A 23,172-nucleotide genomic window follows, 5' to 3' on the forward strand; every position below is an offset into this window, starting at 1 on the left:
CATCCTGGCTTGGCACAACACAATCCATTGTAGTGGAGTAGAAACTGGGACCTGGGATTATTCTGAGAGAGCAACAGAGCACCCCATGAGGTGCAGAAGAGACACTGCAGCTCACTTTCTCAACTGCCTCACTCGTATTTTTGTGTAACAGAGGGGACAAAAAAGAAGCTTTAATTAAATATTAACTGGTTTCAGCTTTCCAGTTAACTGCCAGACCCACATTATTGCGCTTTCCCCAAGGGTGCCCTGAGATCCAAGAGTTTTGCTCCACTTCTGTTACTGGACTGGCTTTCCGCTTTTATTTCCAGCAGTGGCTGTCCTGGGTATTATCCTAAAAATCAACGTCAGCAGCTCCCCTTCCGTACCAGCTGTAGAGTCAAATGGATCAGTAATAGAACACATCATAGGATCACAAGATTTGATGCAATAGTTTGGTCGCCCTGTAGTTTACCCTTAACTCACATAGTGAATTCAGTAAACTGCACAAACTGGCAGAACACAGCAAATCCTTTCAACTCAAGGATTTTGACCTCTAATTCACAGAAGTATGTGCTTACCTCAGTGTACATACATCCTCCCCTACCTTTTATTTCACGAGCAAAGTTCATTAGTCTTCAGGATGGAATATGTTAAGCTTTAACTCCTGAAATAGAGTCAGCTCCACATGCTAAGGGCACTAAACAGTGGGAATTCACAGAAAAATCCTACATTAGTTGACACTGCTTCTTCCACTCTTACATTAACAGAAGCAATATACCAATTCTCTTCTTCCCCAAGGAAGGAAACAGGCAAAAAACTTAAACAATGTGAACCTGAAGTGCACTGGGACTTGATCATCTTGGTCCAAGTTGCATTCATAGCATTTTAAATTTCATTTTTCCTGCATTAACATACACACACAGGGCAGGGTGATGTAAAGATGTGCCTTAAAATTGTTTCTCCCTCACATGGTTATCCTTTTAGAGAGCACCCTGGCAAGCATTTTTGCAACTGAACAGACACTAGAGTGTTTTCACACCCCCAGGGACACTTGTATGCATTTTGCTGACAGCAGGCAAATACCTGACAACACAGAAATTAGCCTTCTGATTTTAAATTGGCAGCGGGGAGCAATCTTGAATCTTTAAATGTGTGAAACACTCCCTTCCCCTCTCTGCATCTTTTTTCCCCCATTTCTTGGAAACACTTCCCCTCCCGCAAAGGAAATAAACACTGTTTTCCGCTGAACATTGTACAGTAACTGCAACCTACAACACTGCCTCTGTGAGGAGGGGATAATAGGATTACACAGAACAATGTCGCACATTGATTTTTCTTCTAACAAGTACATCACTACAACCTTCTACAAAACATATTTACTCTGCAAACAAGGGGAGGTGCCAAGCTATGTTTTGGCCCAATAAGCTGTAACATATTTAGCTCATTCATCACGGTGTAACCATTTTGAAGCAGCCATTTAAAGCTTCTGATTATGTAGCCTATGAAAGGGAAAATCTGAACTAAGAGAAATACAGTATCAGGTCACTGTGTTACAGCTGCAACCATGGCACGTTTAACCCACAAGGACCCACCATGCACCAACTCTACACTGCGTAACACACCTCCCAAAACTAAAAGGTAAACACCTTTATGCAAACACCAGTTGAAACTACGATTTGTTTCAGGAAGACATAAGTGTCCAAAGCAGCATCAATATTCTCCATCCCTGCACCACCTGGAGGAGGGGTCCAGGGGAAAGCGCTCAGACAAGAGCCTTTAAAGGCAGCAAGATACTCCTGCTGCACGATAAAAGAAAGGCAAACTTCATTGCCTTCACAGAGCAAGACAAACAGAAGTCTGAAAGGTACCAGAAGGATTTTGCGCTCATCCTCGCTGGTCTCTGCCTTCATATGTGTGCGACTGGCCTGGGGGCTGACGGATGTCTCATAAGCAGGCACCATTGGTGAACCTGACCGGTCCAGTGACAGGTTAGTGATGCTGGCTGACCTGGAGTGTAAAAGAGAAGAATTGGAGCATGTGTTCATTGTGCAGCTCTTCACCATAGCAGGCATTGACCTTGTAGCATGCTAAAAAGGAACTTAAGCCTGTGACATTGTTCAGTCTCCTCAGTAAAGGCTTACTGCTTAAAGCTTCCTCCCCAGCCAAAGCAGAAGGAAGGATCCCTAGGAAGCAAGTGCATTGCTTTGGAATATTTAAGTTAAACATAAACTTTTGTAAAGCTCTTTGTAGAAAGCAGTTAGAACTAAGTTTAGGCACTGCAATTCATATATGTCTGCATTTGAATAGACTGGGGAAGGGATGGAATGCTGGGTAATCAGGAGCTCCAGCAGTTTGGAGGCAAGACAGATGCCAGCAAGGGCAGCCAGCACCAGGATCCCCGTAACAGGGCGTTAAGATTCCCCCTCTCCTTGACCCATTTAAAACTCCTTCTCCTCAGCTCTGACATATATGGTTAACAGCTTGCAGAGTCTGGAAGTTTCAGCACCTGTTCCCTAGGATGACTAAACCGTCTGCTGAAGCTGAAGCCGGCAATTTTTGTTGTACTGTGATACGAAACATCCACCCGATTTCAGCCCAGCTGTTAGGAAATCTTGGCTATGCACTCCAGCACAAACACACCGTTTTGCAATAATTACTGCAAAGCTACAAATGCAAATATAAGATCCAGATACCCTCTGCTCCAACTTCCCACAACTAGACTAAGACTCTGAATAACCAGAGTGCAACTTCTCATCATGCAGCAGCAAAAAGCATGCTGTGTAAACTATTCATGCTGACAGCACTTTAAGGAGTGAGGATGGAAAACACTTCTGCACACAGCAACAGGGAAGCTCAAAATGCCAACGCTGAACTAACTTAAGAGGCCTGCAGCAGTCTTAGTGATGAGAACAGCTCCCAGCCTCTAGTCTTTGGAATTAAACTCATAACTTCACAGAGCTCGCTAACTGGCTAACAGACACTCTAATTACTCCCAAGGAATCTCAATGGATGATGTGGCTGAGCCCAGGCATGAAATAGCAATGCCATCCTATTTCAGCTTTTGTACTGCAAGGAAGTAGGCACTGAAGGTACAATAGTCTCAAAATGAAAATCACTGTTTTTTCCTTCTCTTTCTCTAGAGGAGGAACACTGGGCTGATAAAGGGGTTTAGCTAGGCCTTTTTTAGTCATTTATGCACAAAGGAAACTATGTTGGCGTTACATCCATATACATCTAAGAACAATAAGCGAAAACTTTCGGTCACAGGCAGGCATTCAAGGCAGGCTAAGACTCTGCCAGTCTTCTACCGTTAGATGCTCTCAAGTTAAACAAAGTTAGAACTAGCAGAGTTATGCAGATTAACAGAAAGCATTCTTATGTGGAAGATGAGACTGACATGAAAGTCCATCATTAAGCACTCCTGCCAGTTGTTTTGCAACAGCTACTTTAACTGGGCCATCTACCTGTAAGCAGCAAGGATTTCTAATTTGTATAAAAGGGCATTAAGCACGCATTAGAACACTCAGATTTCATACCTGTGTCTTTATCATCACCAGTTACATCCAGACTTTTATTTTATTTTATTTTCTAAAAAGAGGGGGAGATTTCTCTCCTCAAGAACTTTTGAGGGCAGAGAGGCCCTGCAGAGAGATCTGGACAGACTAGAGAGCTGGGCAATCACCAACCGTATGAAGTTTAAGAGGGCAAGGGCCAGATTTTGTACCTGGGGCACGGCAACCCTGGCTGTACATACAGACTGGGGAATGAGAGGCTGAAGAGCAGCCCTGCAGAGAGGGACCTGGGGGTTCTGGTCAACAGCAAGTTGAACACGAGCCAACAGTGCGCCCTGGCAGCCAAGAGAGCCAACCATGTCCTGAGGCACATCAAGCACTGCACTGCAGCTGGTTGAGAGAGGTGATTGTCCCGCTCTACTCTGTGCTGGTGCGGCCTCACCTCAAGTACTGTGTGCAGTTTTGGGCACCAGAGTACATTGAGGATAGAAAGGTAATAGAGAGTGTCCAAAGAAGGGCCACAAAGTTGGTAAAGGGTTTAGAGGAGAAACCGTACGAGGAGCAGCTAAAGTCTCTTGGTTTGTTCAGCCTAGAGAAAAGGAGACTGAGGGAAGATCTCATCGAGGTCTACAGCTTCCTCACAAGGGGAGGAGGAGGGGCAGGTGCTGATCTCTTCTCTCTGGTGACCAATGGCAGGACCCGAGGGAATGGCAGGAAGATGTGCCAGGGGAGGGTTAGGTTGCATATTACGAAAAGGTTCTTTGCCCAGAGGGTGGTGGAGCACGGGAACAGGCTCCCCAGGGAGGCAGTCACGGCACCGAGCAGAAGCACTTGGACAATGCCCTCAGACACATGGTATGAATTTTGGGGTTGTCCTGTGCATGGACAGGAGTTGGACTCAATGATCCTTGCGGGTCCCTTCCAACTCAGGATGTTCTATTATTCTATGATTTTGCAATGCAAATCCCTATCCTTTTGAAGGACCTGCAAAGAAGTTGTTCAAATTCCTCCGCCTGCAACATTTGACTGTTGTGCTGGCTTTTTTCCCCATAAATAATCAGCCTGAGAAAAAAACCAACACATATGCCTCACCCACAGGAAAACAAATCATACAAACTAACTTCCGCTACCTGCATTTAAATGCACTAAACCTGCATCTTTTTTGTTTCATCTCATCTAGAAAGAAGCGTGGTCAAGCTTGCCTCAGAAAAATACCTACAGCTGCTTTTAGAAGATCTAAAGGCTAGCATCGCTTATCCCAAAGCCAACAGCTTTGCTCCCACAGGTTCAGAATTTTGACAAAGACAGATTATACCTCATTGTTACTTCTCAAATGTAAGTCCAGACAGGAAAGTACTATGGTGAGGCCATGAATAGCCAGAGTAAAAATTTGGGCCTGCCAGTTCCAGCTTGGAATCCTTCTACAACTGCATGTGTAAGCAAACAGCAAAGGCCTTTTAAAATAGACCATATCAATTCAAAGAGGAAGCAGGAGAGCATCCTCAGGGTTTCAAACATTTCTGGATGTCACTGCAGTTATTTGACACTGAACTTTCAACTCTTGACTCATTGCCATGTTTGCCCAGAATTGATTTTTGGAATTAGTTTATTCACCAGTATTTCATTCCCCCTAGGTGAGATCTTTGGTTCTCAGCTGTACAGTCAGTGTGCATCTCCTCCTGACTGTCCCCATCACACAGAGGGTAAAGACTCCAAGCAGTCCATTCCCTGACAGGCACACACAGCATCCTTCTCAGCTGAGTTCCCTAGTCTTTGCTGGTCCTGCCAGATGCCTCCAAATTGCTAAACATTCTGCACCCCTGTAACACCAATGCCAAGAAGCTTCTGAATGTCTCCTGATTCCAACACTGAAATTTGGATTATCTTTGCTCTGTTCCTTGTATCTTTGCCTCACCTTTATTTCTCCAATTTAACCATAATAGAATTATGTAATCAAAACCATAGCAAAAGCACTGTGAAGTGAAAATTACTTGTTCTTCTAATACCAGCCTATTCAGCGGGATTAATCTCAAGCACTCACAGCTTATACTAAAGCTTTCATGGACATTTATTTCCAAGTTCATTCCAGCACTCTTGCATAAACACCTATGATGGGATTTCAGCGTAAGGAAACCTGGTAACTTAAGATTATACTTAATGAAAGAGTAGAGGGAGCAGATAGAGCAGGGGATGTGGAAAACCAAAACACAAAACAAAAAAAACAAAGACTACATCTCTCCTCCTCCATTACCTCAGTCTTTGCCTCCCATTACCCAGTCTCTGTTACTCCCTTTTCTTCAGCTTCCTCAGAACTCTACCCTTCTTAGCCACCTCTTTCCCTTTCTGTCCTCTTCACCACCTCTACCTGACTCAGCAGCAAACTACAGGTTCCTCAAAAGTAGTACATTTATTAATATGAATATGTACATAAGTGGTCTTTCCTTACCATGACATATGGGTAATGGGATGACCTATTTTAAACAAGAAACAGCATGCTCAGTAAAAACAAGCCCCAAAATACAGGCTCTACAATGAAGAGTGTGCTAGGAGTGCATCCAGAACAGAAAGTACTCAGACGCCATTAGCTTACCTGTTCCTAGCTGGCGACTTCCCTGCATCCTCCTGGACAGACCCAAGGCGTGCAGACAACGTGGTAGTTGAAGAGTCTGGGTGAATCAAACTGCAAGAAAAAGGACCATGTTACAGATATTCGAGAAATTTGCCACATGCGGCAGCATCAGAACAGCCGGAATTAAAATACAGTTAATTATAATGTTACCTCTCATTCTCACTCATGATTGTTAAAACATTGAGGCAATAGGAAAATAGTCACCATCTGTAGGCCAATGATATCTGGAGAACAGTGCTTAAGTCTTCTCCCTTCAGACTCAAGTCTTGGACAATACAGCCTCTTCCCATTTCTCATATTATTCTGCCTTCCCACTCTCTTCCCCTATATCCCTTTCTTACACATCCCCCTTCTTTACAGGCTGCTATTTTGTGGTTTGGAGGTAGAGGCATTGCCCCCATCTCCCCAGCACATCATTGCAATCCAGGCAATGCTATCTATAACTATCAATAGACAGCTTTTACCAAAACAGCCTGACAACTTTCTGTAATCATTTAAACTCATGACTATCACCTTTGCCCTCACTTTCCTTCCACTCCAGGAGGAAGGAGAGCAGATGTTCATACACCATCAATATAAATTCCTACTGGCAAAACTGTATCAGATATAACCCACTACACTCCAAATGATACAGCTGTACTGGCTGTGCTCTGGGATGTAGACATCTTACTAGCACAATAAGCTTTCTTCATGAGAAAACATACACAATACAACTTTGCTTGAGTAGCTGTACTTGCCCAGAGTACACCACTCCTTCACCTTTAAAGGACACGACCCTTCAAGTTAGTTAAATCAGGAGCCCATGTCTATGTTCCAGCTGCCCGAAGAGCAGAGCAATGTCAGACAAGTAAATACATCATCACACCCCCTAAATGTTTTTCTTATTGCTTTGCAACGTATGACAGCAGGAGAGGCAACAGCCTTTTCTCAGATACTTTATTTTGCAAAGAGACTCAACTCCCGAGTTTTTTTCGGAAGCAAACTACTTCTCACGCAGAAGGACATATTAGGAGGGAAAAAAAACCCAAAACAACAAAAAAGCACCCAAGCAACTTTGCTTCCATTATGAAGCTCTGAATTGCCACTTTTACTGTGGTGCCATTTAAGTTCAACGTTTTGGGTTTAAACCTCTGAAGGTCAATCAGAAACTTACCAAATGCAGTATTAAAAAAAAAACAAACACTGTAGCCCACTGCAAAGTTTCACATTTTAAGAGCAACAAGCACTGAAGAAAATTTTTACCCTCCTAAAGCAACAATAAACTATCTAACATCAATCTCACACACAAAAGCAGCCCATGTTTACCCAGGGTCTCCCAAAAATACTAAGTGTTCTACTATAGAAAGAGTTATCAGCCTTTCAAAAGGCAGTATTTTTCTGAAGTGCTACAAGCTGCCCAAAATAAAGATAAACTTTCTTTATATGTTCATGTCTATTAGGGCAATTCAACAGCTTATAAAGATAGTAATAACACATTAGAAGACAGAACTAATGATACCTTTTATTATTTTGTACACCTGAAGAGAAGCATTTCAAGTCCACATACTTATTCCCTAATTAAAGATTTGGTAGTATTTATCCCAAGCATTGCAACATTACTGCTTTAGACGACCATGACATTAAACCAGAAGTACTTTCCTTTATTTAGGCCTAAAACTGATTATTTAATTGTTTCCATATAGGAGCACCATACACTGAAAAGCAACATGCAAAGCAAGAGTCAGGGCATTTTCTAAAGACAGTTGTTTTTGAGGTTTTTCTTTTAATACTATCAGAACCACTAGAAGAGATCTGCTGAGAGAGATGCAAATCCCTAACACTATCCTTCAGATAAAGAAAGGCTCTGACTCAAGACCTCCTCAGCAGCTTCACACCTGCCTGTCCTTCTGTTTTTAGAGAAATGTGCACAAACACCACATCTGATTATTTCTTCCTCCTCTTGCACTAAATTAAATCAAGGTCCTCAGAAACTGACTTGCATACCCCTTGAGAAGTAGTGCTCTTTTATTCATCTTCCAAAAAATAAAGATCCCCTCATTTGAGAGCAGTAAGAAGAAATATACTTTGAAAAGAGATCAGTGAACCTTTATAGCTGTCCTTTCAATCCCACTTCAATTGAAACAGGTTGTGACTTCCACCATTTCACTCTTATTTACACAGACAGCATCTCTTATATTCTCTTGCCCAATCCAAAACTTGACACTTAAAGCATCAGTGTTACATTGACTTGCCTCCTGATACCTTGGTAGTTAGAAGAGATGTCTTTGGGTTGTCGTTTTAAACTATAAAGCTAAAAGCCTGCTCTGTCACTGGTACAGAATCACTGATTCAGCAGGTGAAAGGAAGAACTGCAAATAAATAACTTAAAACTTCACTAGAAAAGTTTCCACATTTCAACTTGAAGAGAAAAATGTTAGAAACAAGCACAGGATTAGATTCCTTTTACAGGAGATATATCTTTAAGTTTCCTAGATGGAAATCACCAGCTTTTGTCTAGGCAGGTGTCAGCCTGAAAACACAGAAGACTCTGGAGCTCAACATGAAGCCATTCACTTTACCTTTGCCAGGTTAGATCCTCCTCCAGAAAGATGTTGCGGCTGGCTTTACGGCTCCCAACTGGTGTGCGTGGCTCACCAGGATCCAGCACTGATACAGAACACGCAGAATCTGACAGAGCATTTAAGTCTTCTCCAATGGAGTTACTGTCTGTGGAGTGTGCGTAGCTTAAGGCTATTTTGCGGCAGTAAGTGCAGGCTCGGAGATCCCCTGCGGAAAGGGGAACCAGAGAGTGTAAGTGAACAGGAACAAATAGTACTCTGTTCCTACAGGATCAGAGGTGCGCAGTGGTGGGAAAAGACAGATTTCCTGTTTCAAAACCTCTTTGCATGTTCAAGTCTAGTTCTTATAGTCCCTTAAAGAGCAAAACCCCAGATAATACTACACTCAGGGAATTTCTCCAAGTCAAATGATGGGTAACATATGATCAGTAAGAGAGACAGGTTGCGGGGGCGGACAGAGAAAGCACATGTGCACACTGAAATCATAGTGCAACAACAACCAGTCAGATATGACATACCAGCTGATGTCTGGAAATTATTACCTCCATCAGAAGATGTCAAGAGTTTGGTAATTAGCATTTGGAAGAGTTTCCCTCACCCTCAATTAGAACATGTGGCTCATTACATTTTAAAACTACCATCACTAAGAGCAGCTTTTACTGGAGTACACTTTTTGTAGTGGACACCCTTGTTTAATAGTGGTCATATGTGTTTTGCCACCGTGGACATAGTGTTGGTAAAAATAAGCAGGCATAGCATAATCCACCATTGTGCATGAAGAAATTGGTAGAACTAGGTCCTGTGATTCTTTTTGCTTATTTCTAAGCCCACTAGAGACCTGTACAGCATTCTCTAGCAGATGCCAGAATCTAAAATGCAGTATTCCAAACAGGGGTAAGCATACAGAGAATGTTCTGCTTCTCAGCAGATAAATCCTACCTGTGTAGCCCATGAATTTTCCAGGGATTTCCTGATTGCAGCATCGACTACAGAAAATCTGCCCACAAAGTCGACAGTGGTGCCTCCGTCGGAAGGTGGTGAATTTCTCACTGCAGTCATAGCATTCTTTGCACTGGCTGTCAGGCATCCAGTACTGCTTCAAGTCACTGTCCTACAAGGGAAGGCAGCAGAGAAAAAAACTTTTTTGGTAAAGAAAAAAGCATGTTTAGATTCATGATTGCCTTGTAGACTGTGCACATGGAAAGGATAATTTTGTATATTCATATACGCATGTGTACACACACACTCTTGTGTACAAGCACACACATGCACAGAAAGAATTTTTCATGTGGCTTTCTAGAAAGCTCTTAACTGTGAGAATAAATCTAGTAAGCCTTTGCCTTCTTGATCCAAGATGGAAGCAAAGCAGACAAAAACTATCATGAGCTGTAGGTAAAGGTCAAGAAGAAACAAACATATGAAGTACTAATGGCTCTTCCCTCTCATTTGCCCCTAGCACATGACAGACCCTCAACTAGCACAGTTTAGAAACAAAACAAAACCCACACAATAGTTGAAACTGTTATCCAAGGGTAAATAAAGTTATCAGGAATTATCAGTGCGGGAAGATCATTTCAGCAGCTAATACTGGGATGTACTTCAAAAAGACTATAGATATATGTGAAAAGTGTTGTTATATGACCAAATTCTTCAAAACCTCAGTAAACAGTTGTAAAAGTCTGTGTCCCAGATTGACATTGTTTCAAAACTCCAGGTTAACTGCTATGTGAAGGCAACTGTGGAATACGCATTCAGTAGATAACAACATATACTGATTTACAGCATGGGTGCAGCCACAGGAATTTTTGTCTTGTTTTTAAAACTCAAAAACAAGGAGTTAAAATTTCCATTTGGTGTTGTAGCTATAAACAGAGTAAGACAAATCTCTCAATTATGATTCTGAGCATAGCAGCTACAATTACCATGGATGGAGACAACTGCTAATGGTCACAGGACAGCTCTGACTGTGAAACACTCTGCTAGTGTTCAGTTCTGGCAATAGGCCTTTTCAGAGAGACTGAATACTCTGGGTTTTTCTTAGGGAAGAGAAACTGCTTCAAGAATTTTCTCAAAAACTACCCGAGAAGGGAATAACCACAGAAAAGTGATCCGTACCCTGATTTTCACATAATCAAAAAAAAAAAAAAAAACCCTGAATTGGGGTTTATTTTTGGACGGTCACAAACTGAAGTTTGACGTAGCTGCTAGCCCTATTTTGAGACCAAAACAGCTATGATCGACAAGAAAATAATTTCATGCTGCCCTCACCCGAGAAAACTCATACAGAAAGAGGTCGAAGACTGCTCAAGGCAGTGTAGTATTCAAGAGACTAGAAGTTTTGAAGGTGAACACTAAGCTTCAAGATGAGAAAGATGCAGTGAAACGTTCTGCCACTGCTGCGAAGTCACAGGGGATGCTGATTTTTTGCAACAGTTGTTGCTACAGGTCTGCATAATATTTGCTGCAGCTCTGCATAGTAAGCCAAGTCTCTGGTTCTGCCCCAGAGAGCGTGGCTGTTCCAAGCAGCAGTGCCTCCAACCACCATCTCTCCCACATTGCCTCTGCCCCACTTGCAGGACTGGGTGTTTAGAAACCCAGCCATTGCTGGTGACAGCTTCCAGCTCTCTGACTTGCTCAAGTCAGAGCCAACACTCCTGACAGGAACAAAATACAAAGAAGGGATCAGAAGTATGACCCCTGTTAGCAGCAGAGGTTGATTAGAGCAGCACCTTCCAGGGTCTGACACATGCTATGCTTTCTACAACAGTAAAGTGGTCTCCTGTTGAGACAGGGCAAGTCCACAGTAGGAAGAAATTGTTGCCTGGAGTGACTCAAGCAAGATATGGCTGCAGTTACCATGGATGCATTACCATTTGTACAGAAGTAAGCATGCTGACAACTAACGTGCCACATTCAGAGAAAGATCTAGACATATTCATTTACTGCTGCATCCTGTCTGTCCAAGCACTTCTCCAATAGCTTCAAAGATGTCTGAAAATCTCCAGGGAATTCAGAAGTTGCCACAAACCGAAATATTAGTAGGGGCCACACTCAATGCCCTGCTTACTGCAATGAAAGGCTCTTGTTTCACCCTCAAAAATATCACCCTTTTTACCAAAGCAAACTTAGTCTTACAAGCAGAACAGCACTGGAAGCTAAGTAAGTTTACTCAAAGTCTACCTGTAAAGTCAAGCCAAAAGCCTGTTTCTTTATTCAGTTTAATTAAATGTACTTTTGCCTGTTCATATCTTGCTCCCAGACACAGCTATTTATATCACCACTTATAAATAGTTGTGGCTTCTTTTCTCAACTAGATCCTCCTTTTAAAGGCATCATCCAACACAGCAGAGGGAGGTGAAATCAGCAAGTCAGCAGCAACCATCAGATCCTTATCCAGCTGAATCAAAATTGATTTACAGGACGAGCCTTTCAAGCAAATGTTGCTGACCAATCATTACCACAGTAAGTAGCAGATTTAATTCATCCTCATAATTCTCATTCCTATTTGTGACAGTCAGTGTGTTTCACCTGCCCATGGTTAGCCTTCATGGTAGAAAATCATCAGGTAATACTAGGTTAGGTAATACAGAAGTGGGAAGGAGTCTAAAATGAGAGCATCTGATCCAAGTTCAAGAAGCTGAGCAACTGCAACATTTCACTCGCACAGATGTTTGACATGTCAAAAGCCAGTGTCATCTTAAAATTGTTTCCCCTGCACTCACACAATGATTTCTGAGTTTATTCACACATCCTTCAAATGTCTGAAAAAAAATTCCCACCATGTATCTAAACACGAAGCTCAGAGAAGCTCAGTAAACAGTTCTGTTTCTAGGTAGTTTGGCCTACAAATCCCTCAGGAGAAGTACCTGGCTCTTCCCCTCCATGATTTCTTTGAGGCGCTTTAAAACAGTGGTGAGGCTTCTTAACTGAACTGCTGTTCGAGGATCATGACCTCCAAGCGGTGGTTCTACTTTCCTTCGATTGTCTGGAAGGGAAGGGAGAGTGGTATTCAATTCTTCTGTGATACATCAACATTCACATCACAACAGAAAACCCTGTTAGAGGGAGAAAACCCTGTTAGAGGGAGAAAACCCTGTTAGAGGGAGAAAACCCTGTTAGAGGGAGAAATGTTCACATATGTATGCACTTTACAAAGTTACAGCGTGTTATCACTTCTTGCCCTTGCACTCTTCTCCCCCAAAAGGAGCTCTGATGCCAGATATCTTGCTTTGACTGACATTTTAAATACCAACCTCTGTGTTTACATGAACCAATTTAAGTTCTCTGAGAATGAAAACATCTTTTAAAGAACTGAAGTTATTTTCAATCTACTATATGAACCTTGTAATAGTCTTTTAGAAAGCCCTCTAGGATACTAATACTTACAAATTAATTGCAACAATATCCACATTCATTCTAGGACTGGTATAAATCAATGCCTTAACCTGAACTTACTTATAAATGACTACAGCAAGTCTCAGGACTCAATTGCTCGGTTTCTATTAAAACAGTAACTCAGAATAAAATGCACCCAGGAAGTTCACATTTTTGAGGTTTTTTGTTTTGTTCTTTTGTAAGAAAAAAAGCCAAGTTGTTGAGAACTTGTGCAGTCATTCTTGATTAATTACAGCAAAAAGACTCCTGAATAAAAAGGTAATGCAGTTAGTTTCTTTCCTATAAAATGCTAGATTACTTCAAAGCATTGCTGTATAAGTTACAAATAGGATCCTTCTTTCCAGAAGGATCTGCACAGTGCTGTATTTACCTGAACGTTTAAACACTTTCCAAGTTGATTTTCTACATTAACAACTTTTCTGAATAGTTTAAAGTTTCTTACCAGCTTCGCTGCTCTCCATCTGACTAGCATTTTATTTTGATTCACCCTCGTACAGGAAGAACAGACATGGCTGCTTTCTGTTTACTGCTTTAGATACCACTGATGTCAGCAGGAATGCTGACAGCACTAGCAGAAGCGTGTTAACTGTTGCTGTGCAGTTGCAACTAGGCTCTTCCTATGTGCGCGGGAGATCAAAACCCTTAGAGTAATGTGATTAAAACCGTGGGATTCCATGCCTCCTCTTCAGGTTCTTAGTAGATATTTTTAGTTAATGAACCCACATGTAACTGCATAATGACCTACGTACAAGGAAGAATCCACAACAGGAGATGATTTTTAAAGAGATTCTAGGGTGCTTAAATCCAGTTCTGTGGCTAGCCACGTGGAATTTATTTTCAAAAAAAATCAAGCAAATATACTTTTGGACAGTACCAAGTTGAGTATTTTAGGGCGATTAAAGGGACTTCAGTATTTCAAGAAAACATTGATAATAGCATAGAAACCTTTGTCTCCTCCTTACTTCTATCACAAAATCTATCCTGCATTTACTTCCTCAACTTCCCTGCTGTAACTTTTGAATTCAAGAGTATCTTCTTTCCAGGAATGTTGCTTCCAATTCAAAAAATTACTATCAGGCCTCCTGCCTTATAAGCCTTGTCAGGCAAGTGATTCCCAAAGTATGAACATAGACAACACTGAGGAAATGCCACAGGTAACTCCACACTGGTTCTCTTCTTAGCTAAATGCCCTTTTCTGTGTTACATACAACAACGTAAAAAGGATGTAATCTACATTAGAGAAGGCATGCCATCAGCAGTAGGAGCACATGGCTAACCTGTTTATATTAGAGAAGCTGACCAATTATCAGATCAAAATTCAGTTGGCTCTTTTCCTTTGCAGTCATGTGCTTTCTCCCTTTCTGATGAAAAAGGTATACCAAGAATGTAAGAAATTATTTTTCTTGCAGCACAGGATGTTCTGTGTCTAAACCACCATCCTTATAAAAGAATTCACATGTATCAATCTCAGGTTAACTCTTACTTCTGATCCAAATTCCATTAATGTAAATACCACAGCTATTTTCTCAGTTAAAGCACTCACAATTTACAGGTGTATGTTTTCAGCATTGTATTTCCTTATTTCACCATTAAATCTGCAAAACTCATGTTCCCTTCCACAAACACAGAAGCTAGAAGAGTATTTTCTTGCTTTGCCCACATTATCATCACAACTGCCATGAGTTGGACTTCTGAAGAGATTTCATATCTTCTTTTGATTTGGTCCCAACCGGGTTGACCACACTTACATATCTAAGTAGCAGTAAGCTTTTTCAGTGCTGCTGAAGCAGCAAACTCAGCAAATGCTACTCAAAAAACAAAACAAAACAAAAAACCCACCAAACAACTCCCCCAAAAAAACCCCACACCCCAGAAAAAAAAAGCCACACCCCACCAATCACAATTAAAATTACACACAAGAAATTAGGTTTTTAAAATAAAATTAAACTGTTATTTAATATAACAACCAGATCAGCTCCACAAACTTTTGCTTGTCATTGTCCACAAAAACAACTGCAGAAAGTGAAGACAGCTTCTGCATGGTTTTGATACATAGAGTCCTTATACCTTCTAAGTCCACAACTCTACCATAACTTTACCCATTTACTCCTCTTCTGTAGCTAAGCACTCACACAAGACAGTAATTTTTCACTTGATATCACTTTGCATTTAATAAACAAAAGCCAGCTGCATCTCAGCCCTTCAATGTAACACACAAAGACAAGTGGGAATACATCTTTTCAGGACTATCAGTTTATGCAGCAATTGTGTTTTCCTATCCATTCCCTTCACACTTACATGTTCACTGAACAAAGCCTCAATACACCAAAGGAACCCCATTCAGATTCCCAGTGTGATTTATTGCTGACTTATGTATCCTTCTGAGGCTAAAACTTAACTCCTACAGCTTAAAAAAAAAAAAAAAAAAAAAAAGACACCGCTAAAAACAAACCACACAAGCACCAGAACAAAACAAAAAAAACAAAACCAAAACAAAACCAAAACAAAACTCCTCGTATTTCAACAGCAACCCTCAAGTAACCCCCTCATCCTTCCAATATGTATTCATGGCTGCTGACCCTTGGCAAAACCTATTCATCCTCTGAAATACTATATGGTTTTATCCTCTTTTTCCTACTCTCCCCACCTGAACTGTGATCACTGGGAAGGAACCAGCAATACCATTCCAGCTACAACTACTGTACACTTTTCTGAGTTCAGACCACAGAAAGATTTGCTCAGTAAGTCATGCAATTGTTCTGCATCCTCAATTATTGAATCACTAAAACGTTTTTTTCCAAAGTTTCTTTCATGACCCTATGTATTTTAGCATTCATTTTAAAGTGAATGAGAAGTCAAACACACTACGAGAACTACTTTGTTGCAAAGTAAGTGCTAATTTCAGTTTACAGGAAAAGAGCTGACCATACGCTAACACAAAAAGTACAACAGAGCGCTTCAGAGTTTCAGCAATAAATAAATATCCCTTGCCAGGGATAGATACCATGGTCTTGATAATACAAATCTACATTAATTGCTTTCTAGCTATTTGCTGCCAAAGCATATAATTTCATATTCAAGTTCACTATCACAGTTCAAACATTGCATCTTCCTCAAGTCAATGCCATAGAAAGTACTGATATAGAATGTATGAAAGCTGTCCTTAACTTCATTTTACAACATGCATTTTCATTTTCCAAAACCTTTTTTAATAGAAAAGATGTTCTGGTAATAAGTCATATTCTTTATGATTCCCAGTAACCACCACACATTTCTAGTTCTCCTGAAACTGGATTTGCAAGCTGTGACATTATCTCGGTACAAGACCATTTTGGTTCAATTCAGCACCTTGAAAGCACTTAGCTGACAGCACACACAGACACATGCAGTCCAATCTGGGCCCACTGCCTCTGTAGAAGTGACACCAACTCCTCAGCACCCTACTCCAGCACTTGAGGATGCAACAGATTACCCGAAAGGGAGGCCACAGAAGTCAATGCAAAGTCTTAGCACTGGTTCTTCAGCTGTACAACCCACAAAGCATCTCTGACATAACCCAGGCATCCAGCAGCTTCTCCCATTTTGACAAAAGACAGGGAGGCGCTATTGTAACATTTTTGTGTAAGCAGTCCTGAAGAGAAACACACAACTGAAATCCTCCAGATTTGATGCTAGACAGTTTCCTACAAAAGCCACCATCACCATCCCTCCATGTTGTTCTGCGCTTGCAGTTGTCAGCCAGCATGGTCGCTGAGCAATAAGAATATCTGCTGTGCTGACAGTGCAAGCTAATGTACAGATGAGGGGTGGGAGTCACCATCTTTGGGACCAATTTCATTCCATCACTGTTTAGAGGCACCAGCAACCTTTTAGTTATTTATTCCTTTCCATTTACTTAAGCTTGGCATGTTTTTTACACTCAGGTAGGCTAGAGAGACCTTTGTGAAGGACTTAAGCATGTCCCTGCCTACACTTGCTGATGTATGAAGTATCTCAGTAATGGCCAAGCCTAGAGACACTTACAGGCCTGCAGTTACAAGGTTGCAAGAAAACTCAACTAGACTAGACGCCTCACTGAATGGAGTGGGTGAACTGACCTACCAATCTAGATGTTTATGTAAGTCACACCACTTCTTTTCATACTTTTCATTCTTTAGATATGAGAATAATTTCTAGGATTATGTGTGCAGCCCAGCACAGCTGCAATGGCAGAAGTAAAATTCTCCTCTGCTCAATGTTCAGAAATCCTCAAAGACCTGATTAAGACCAAAGAAGGCATGAAAATTAATTTTCTGAAGTTTCCTTCAAAAAACCAATGCCTGATTTTTGGAGACGGAAGATGCAAGTATTTTTCCCCACCTCAAATGCAGTAAGATCACCTGCAAAACTCCCCTGAAACCTCCTCACCAATCCAGTACACTCTCACTTGCATTACACAGAGTTTGTTTGTTACAACACAAGGTTATTTGGGAGAAGATACTCAACAGTGAGTCAGGCCACTCAGCACTCAATATTACAGAAATCTCTTCAAAAAGCCAGCAATTCCTGCTTGGTTTAACTTTACTTCTTTCCAGGTAGATTCATCATCACATTTTTCCAAATGTACTTTCACCTTCCTCCAAACCCAGAGACTTGTATGGAGGTCCTGAAAAGAAGTTGGAATAATGCAGCAACAGCTCCTCTCCCACACCTTAGACTAAGTCGCATTTCCCTGGCTGCCCACTCCCAGCGGAAGTCAAACAATAAGATTATTTCTGCCTTCTGAGTAACAACCAACCTACCTCACCTAAAGGTTTCTGACCTGTAAACCCCACGTAATTTCCAAGTGATTTACAAGAGGTAACTAAGAATGAAGTAAAGTAAGTTGGCAAATCAGTCAAGAGCGCAGTGCTGTCCTTGGGGCATGAGAAAAAGCTTTTAAAAAGCCCAAAAAATACAACCAACCAACAAGAAACCCTCAACTGGTTTGTTGTGACAGGTAAAACTGAATTGTACAAACAGTACTAGAGGGCAAGGAGAAAGATGATGAATGTGTTCAACCTTTGTTCGCCTCCTTCCACCTCACTCGGAAGCACCCCACATTAGGTAGTACAAGACTGCCTTGTAGCACAAAGAGCCGACATTACCTAGGGTTGTAGATGATCTTCTTTGCAGCTCACCAGTCAGTTGTTTTTTGTAAGAAACCGGTGACCTCAGAGACTGAGCCCTGGTGGGATGCTGAGGACTGGACCAGCCACCACTCAACGCTTGTGGATCACTCTGTCCTGCCTCTGCTCTCTCTGATGGAGATGAAAGCCTGGCATCATCTGGAGTGGACAAAAAGCAAAAACCCAGAAATTATAAAGAAAACAAGTGGTGCATGCAAAACTAAGGGTAAAAAATTCCCATAAATAGCATACTTGCATCATGATTATACAAAAGACATTAAATTTTAGTCTGAAAAATACCATATAAAACATGGAAACAGGCCAGTATGTAGAACTCGTCTGTCAAGGCTCAGGCTATTTCAGAAATTCCCCTAATGTGAAAAGTGTCTGGAAAAAAACCCAGAGCAGCAAGCATGAATTATTCTTGCTATATGGAAGAGCTACGCTTGATTATCAGCTTCTGCCCTGAAAGGAGTTTTTCAGTTACATTAGAAGCCAGTGCTGAGGTCACATTAAAGTTACTGCAGCCTTTAATAAACCACCTTTTTCCATCAGAGGATCAAGTATAGACAGGTTCTCACTGATTCCAGTAACATGCCCATTTCATGTGCTGTTTCAAGGCTGTTTTCCCATTCTTTAAATACAACACACTGCTGACTCCAGCTACACTTGTTAGAGACAAACAAGTGAAGCCAATATTGACCACATCTTATGTTACTTTCAATAAATTAATGACAGGTGATATTCTACTACGCAAACTAATAGCAGTCATACCAAGCAATTATTTCCTCATTCTCCGTATGAAGAGCCTGAACAATCAGTTTGCTTACGCAAAAAGCTATCTTGGCCCTTTTCCCCTAGCCCAAACACTGCAGAAGTACACTTAGCAGAGCTGGGTAATAACAGACTAAACAAAAGCAGATGACCAGTTTGCCTTCTCCAGCAAAGAGATACATGTTTTTTGTACAAAACCAAGTGCACTCATTCACCACTCTTTGCAGTATATTTCTTTGAAACAAAAAAGAAAAACTCACATAGTTCTTTAAGAGCTTGCCTACTGAGAATGTGTGTTTCATGACACATGTAGCACAAAGGCCAAAATCAAGTTTTTTAAAATATGTATGTGGGTTTTTTAATACACAAAACTTCCACAACACTTCAGACCTCTTGATGGGGAGCCCCTAAGCCATGCAAATTAAGGGCGAACTTCCTGTAAATGCACTGCTTTATCGCAACTCAGCTACCACCCAACTGGTGTACAAGACCCACAGGAAGGTGAGCAGTGGAGGAAGTCTGGAGTAAGAACTTGCATTGGAAGGACATGCGCATATGTTACTCGTATAGGCTCGCAGAGGGTTACTCCTGCTTTTAGCCCCATAAATTTCATCCAGGCAAAGGAAATCCAGATGCCCAGCTAAGAAGCTTTACAACACTATCTGCTAACCAGCTTGTCTCTGACCTTCATGGGCAGCCACAGATTTCTAGCTGCAAGATGTCAACTATCTTCACCCACAGCAAAGCTCTACTAAAAAGGTCACCCAAAAGCAAGATGTAACATCCCTCACAAAAGAACTGGCTCACCATCCATTTGGCCAGTCATCTGACATTATGCTCTTATATTAAGAGGTGCTTTTACAAGTTTACATGGCAGCAGAAGGCATCAGTAAAACAGACAGCACGCACAATCCACACACACATATTCCTCCAAGCACTTACCTTTGCTGAAACGGAAGAGATTTACAAAAGAGCTGTAGGCTGATTTAAAAGGAGGCTCATCCTGGTCAGGAGTCAGGGGTTTGAAGTGAGTGAGATGAGACGGACTACTAGGAGAATGAGGTAGATCACTGGTAGAGTCCAGTGTCGGAGACCGTTTGTCGTCTGCGGCCATTTCACGTGCCCTGGAAAAAATTCAGGAACGTGCCTTATACACATGGTGGTGAAACAGAACATCTTCAGTCAGCTGAAAAGGAGGTGTTTCATTAGGTGCTAGAGCGGGGATGCTCACCCCACCTACCACAGACAGCTGCTATTAGCACAGGTCAAGCATTCCAGAGTTAGAAGCCCACGTGTCCTACCTAGTCACTGGCAAGAGATCAGCATCTCTGCAGAGAGCAATCCAGAGCTCCTAGTTAAACATCCAGAGCAATCAAAGTAAGTAAACCAGACACTACCCTGTCTGAGGACACACTCCAGTTGCTGTTTGATGGGAACTTAAAGTTCTCAAATAAAGACTCTGCACACAAGTCACAAAGAAGCTTTAACTTCATCTCAAGAGAAAAGCTGTAAACGCTATGAATTCTGCAACCCTTGTAATAAGGAAACTGAAGACAGACATGCCTGAGCAAGCACAAGGCATACACATTGTTTGGCCATGTTAACTTCACAGAAATAAAACGAACTGCAGACAAAAAAGCAGGACTGAAAGATTAAGTTCGGTGGCACACTGCTTCCTTCCCCTCTGCACCCCAATACAGGGCCTTGTGCAAGTTACCAGTGAAGCAGCCCAAACTGATTCATTTGTTGTCATATCTTTACACCTAAAAAATTCTTTTTTTCCCCAAGAGTAGCTACATTAAGAAAAAACAAACAAAAAAAACCCAACAACAAACACACACACACATATTCTATATATTCTATATTAGGGGAAGAGCCATGCTTGTTAAGCCTACTTGCTGTGTACCAAAGCCTTCATAAGGCCAAGAGTCACACTTTCCCACAGCCCATATTCTTTAACCTCAGTACACACGTGATTTTTATCCACACTGCCTCATGAAGCCTGCATTTCTAGCCTGCTAGGCTAAGATGCTTACTACCCCAATCTTTGTTTAAGCAAGACTTAATGAAACGTTTGACAGAGCAGGAACATGGGGGGGCTGATGGAACCTACGAGTGACAGCTGACTTTTACCCCATGTCAAGGATCAAAACCCTGTATGAGTCTACTTCCTGCTTATCAGCTGATACATGTTCCTTCATAAAATAACAGTTTCCACAACCGCTGACTAGAATCTACAGGCATACTTTGCTGACCAGAACATTTTCTTCCAAGTTCTAAGAAGTCACACTAAAAACCTATTCAGTCCGGCGGAAATCCACATGGTTGACTAGTGACACTGGAAACGCTAACGAGCAGCATGCAGCTCATGTGGCAAGGTTTGACCACTCCTACAACGAACGCACGAAAGATTCTATCTGCAAGTCAGTCATATGACTTCTCAGTGGACTTTTGCTTGTTGCTCTGTAGATTAAGCACTTTTAGCTCAGAATTTCTCCTGATGTTCACGTACCCTTAAGAAAGAAAACAGAGAGATGTCATTCACAAAGTTTCAGAAGTAACTTTGGTCAGGTTCTTTTCGTAAGGTTGAGTCTTAGTCTGGGATCCTTCTGCGTTCCTCTCTCCTATAAGTCATGGTATTTTTTGCTGTTGTGCATTTCAGCATTATTATTCAAACAACAGATGAATTGAACATGCTTAAACACCGGAGTTCATGGAAAATACCTTTAAGAGCATATCTTCAGGTAAATTTGGAATTGCTTCTTCATTATTTAAGGCAACTGATAACTTACTTTTTAAATGTCAAGTGCACAACAGGGCTTCGCTCCCCCCCACAACACCGTGTTAAAAACACCATTATGAAGTCAACCAGAAGTTTTACAGGAAAGTATATCAACCTCTCAGCAACTAGGTATAGCCTGACAAGACAAAAAAATCCAAGGAAGTCTCTGACCTTGCATACATCATAGGTGTGATTCTGGAAGAATAAATTTTAACTTCAAGGGAAAAAGAAAAAAAAAAAAACCCACACAGTAATTGCTTCTGTGACAGCAGTGCCAGCCTAATTAAAACAGATTGAAATGAAGAGCACTGTACTTGGCACTATCTCCAGAAACACCTGGATCTCCCGTGCTGCACAACACATTAGCTAGAGCGTATCACCCTTTCTTAAAGTGCTTAAGTTTTCCCACCAAAAGGAAAACATCCCCCCGCCAAGAAAAAGGGAAACAGTCGCTTATTTGTGTATTATAGGACATCAGAAAGCAAGGCACGCATATCGGTCAACGGGCACAAAGCCAGCCTACATATTCCTCAGGACACTTCGCAAACAGCTACGGGGGATACATCTAAAGCCACTTTAGGCTGCAACACCTTCACCTCCAGCTCGTCACCCCTGGACGCGCCTGGGCGCGAACCCCGCACACGTCCCCCGGTTACACGCAGAACGGCCCCGCGGCACCCTGTGCCCCGCAGAACCGCCCGCAGCCGCCGGGCGGGCCCGGCACCCCTCGTTACTCGGGTGTCGCTCCTAGGCGAGCCCCTGGTGTCGGGGCTGATCAGCCGCCAGCCGCCACTAGAACACACCGCCCGACTCACAGGATTCGCTCCCGCCCCCCGCGCCGGAGCCGGGCCGGCCGCTCCACTCCGCCCGGTCCTCCCCGAAGGGGACACCCCCGCCGCAAACGGACAGCGGGCCCGGTAGGTCACCTGCGGTGGGGCGGGAGTGAGGGAGCGGCTGAGAGCTGCTGGTGGCGGTGGACGGGCGGGCAGCGACCCCCAGGACGGGGCGGGGCGGGGCGGGTCAAGAGCGCCGCCGCCACCGCTGGGGGCCGAGCTGGACCCCGCAGACCAGGCCCACGCACCGGGGTAGCCGCTACCACAGACCCGGCTGAGGCCCCGGAGGGATCGCCCGGCCCCAGGCGCGCCGTCCTCACCTGCTCCCAGCGGGAGGCGGCAGCGGTGGCGGTGCGGAACGGGACGCAGCGGCGCAGGCCCGCGGCGGCACCGCCCCTTTTCACCCCCCCACGCCCCGCTCCGGCCCCGGCTCCGCGCCGGCCGGCTGCCCCGCCCCGCCCGGCGCAACCCGCCGCGCTGCCGCCAGCCCCGCCCAATCGCACGCCGATAGGGGAGCGCTATGCCGAGGCATCACTAATCGACACCCCACGCCAATCCACCCG

At 42.8% G+C, this 23,172-nt stretch overlaps 1 protein-coding gene across 8 annotated transcripts in view; it reads right to left on the minus strand.

Annotated features, from left to right (window-relative positions):
* PIKFYVE (phosphoinositide kinase, FYVE-type zinc finger containing) overlaps window positions 1-23,172 on the minus strand; it is a 70,531-nt gene that overhangs the window by 46,644 nt on the left and 715 nt on the right. For 3 of the 8 annotated variants that reach the window (XR_012660669.1, XM_075093657.1, XM_075093658.1), the window contains exons 1-8: window positions 22,930-23,037; window positions 19,937-20,118; window positions 18,200-18,379; window positions 12,545-12,663; window positions 9,618-9,789; window positions 8,679-8,886; window positions 6,082-6,171; window positions 1,848-1,986 (exon numbers count right to left, since the gene is read on the minus strand). Coding sequence is in view for 7 of the 8 variants with exons in the window: in XM_075093657.1 (XP_074949758.1) it covers window positions 1,848-1,986; window positions 6,082-6,171; window positions 8,679-8,886; window positions 9,618-9,789; window positions 12,545-12,663; window positions 18,200-18,379; window positions 19,937-20,108 (1,080 nt within the window). In the remaining variant the exon portion in view is untranslated. Of the gene's footprint in view, window positions 1-1,847; window positions 1,987-6,081; window positions 6,172-8,678; window positions 8,887-9,617; window positions 9,790-12,544; window positions 12,664-13,515; window positions 14,609-18,199; window positions 18,380-19,936; window positions 20,119-22,702; window positions 22,838-22,929; window positions 23,038-23,172 lie in introns of those variants that run through there. The other 5 variants (XM_075093659.1, XM_075093663.1, XM_075093662.1 and 2 more) reach the window with 4 other exon arrangements.

The sequence above is a fragment of the Phalacrocorax aristotelis genome, chromosome 5 (genome assembly GCF_949628215.1).
Source record: "Phalacrocorax aristotelis chromosome 5, bGulAri2.1, whole genome shotgun sequence".
Classification (NCBI taxonomy): Eukaryota; Metazoa; Chordata; class Aves; order Suliformes; family Phalacrocoracidae; genus Phalacrocorax; species Phalacrocorax aristotelis.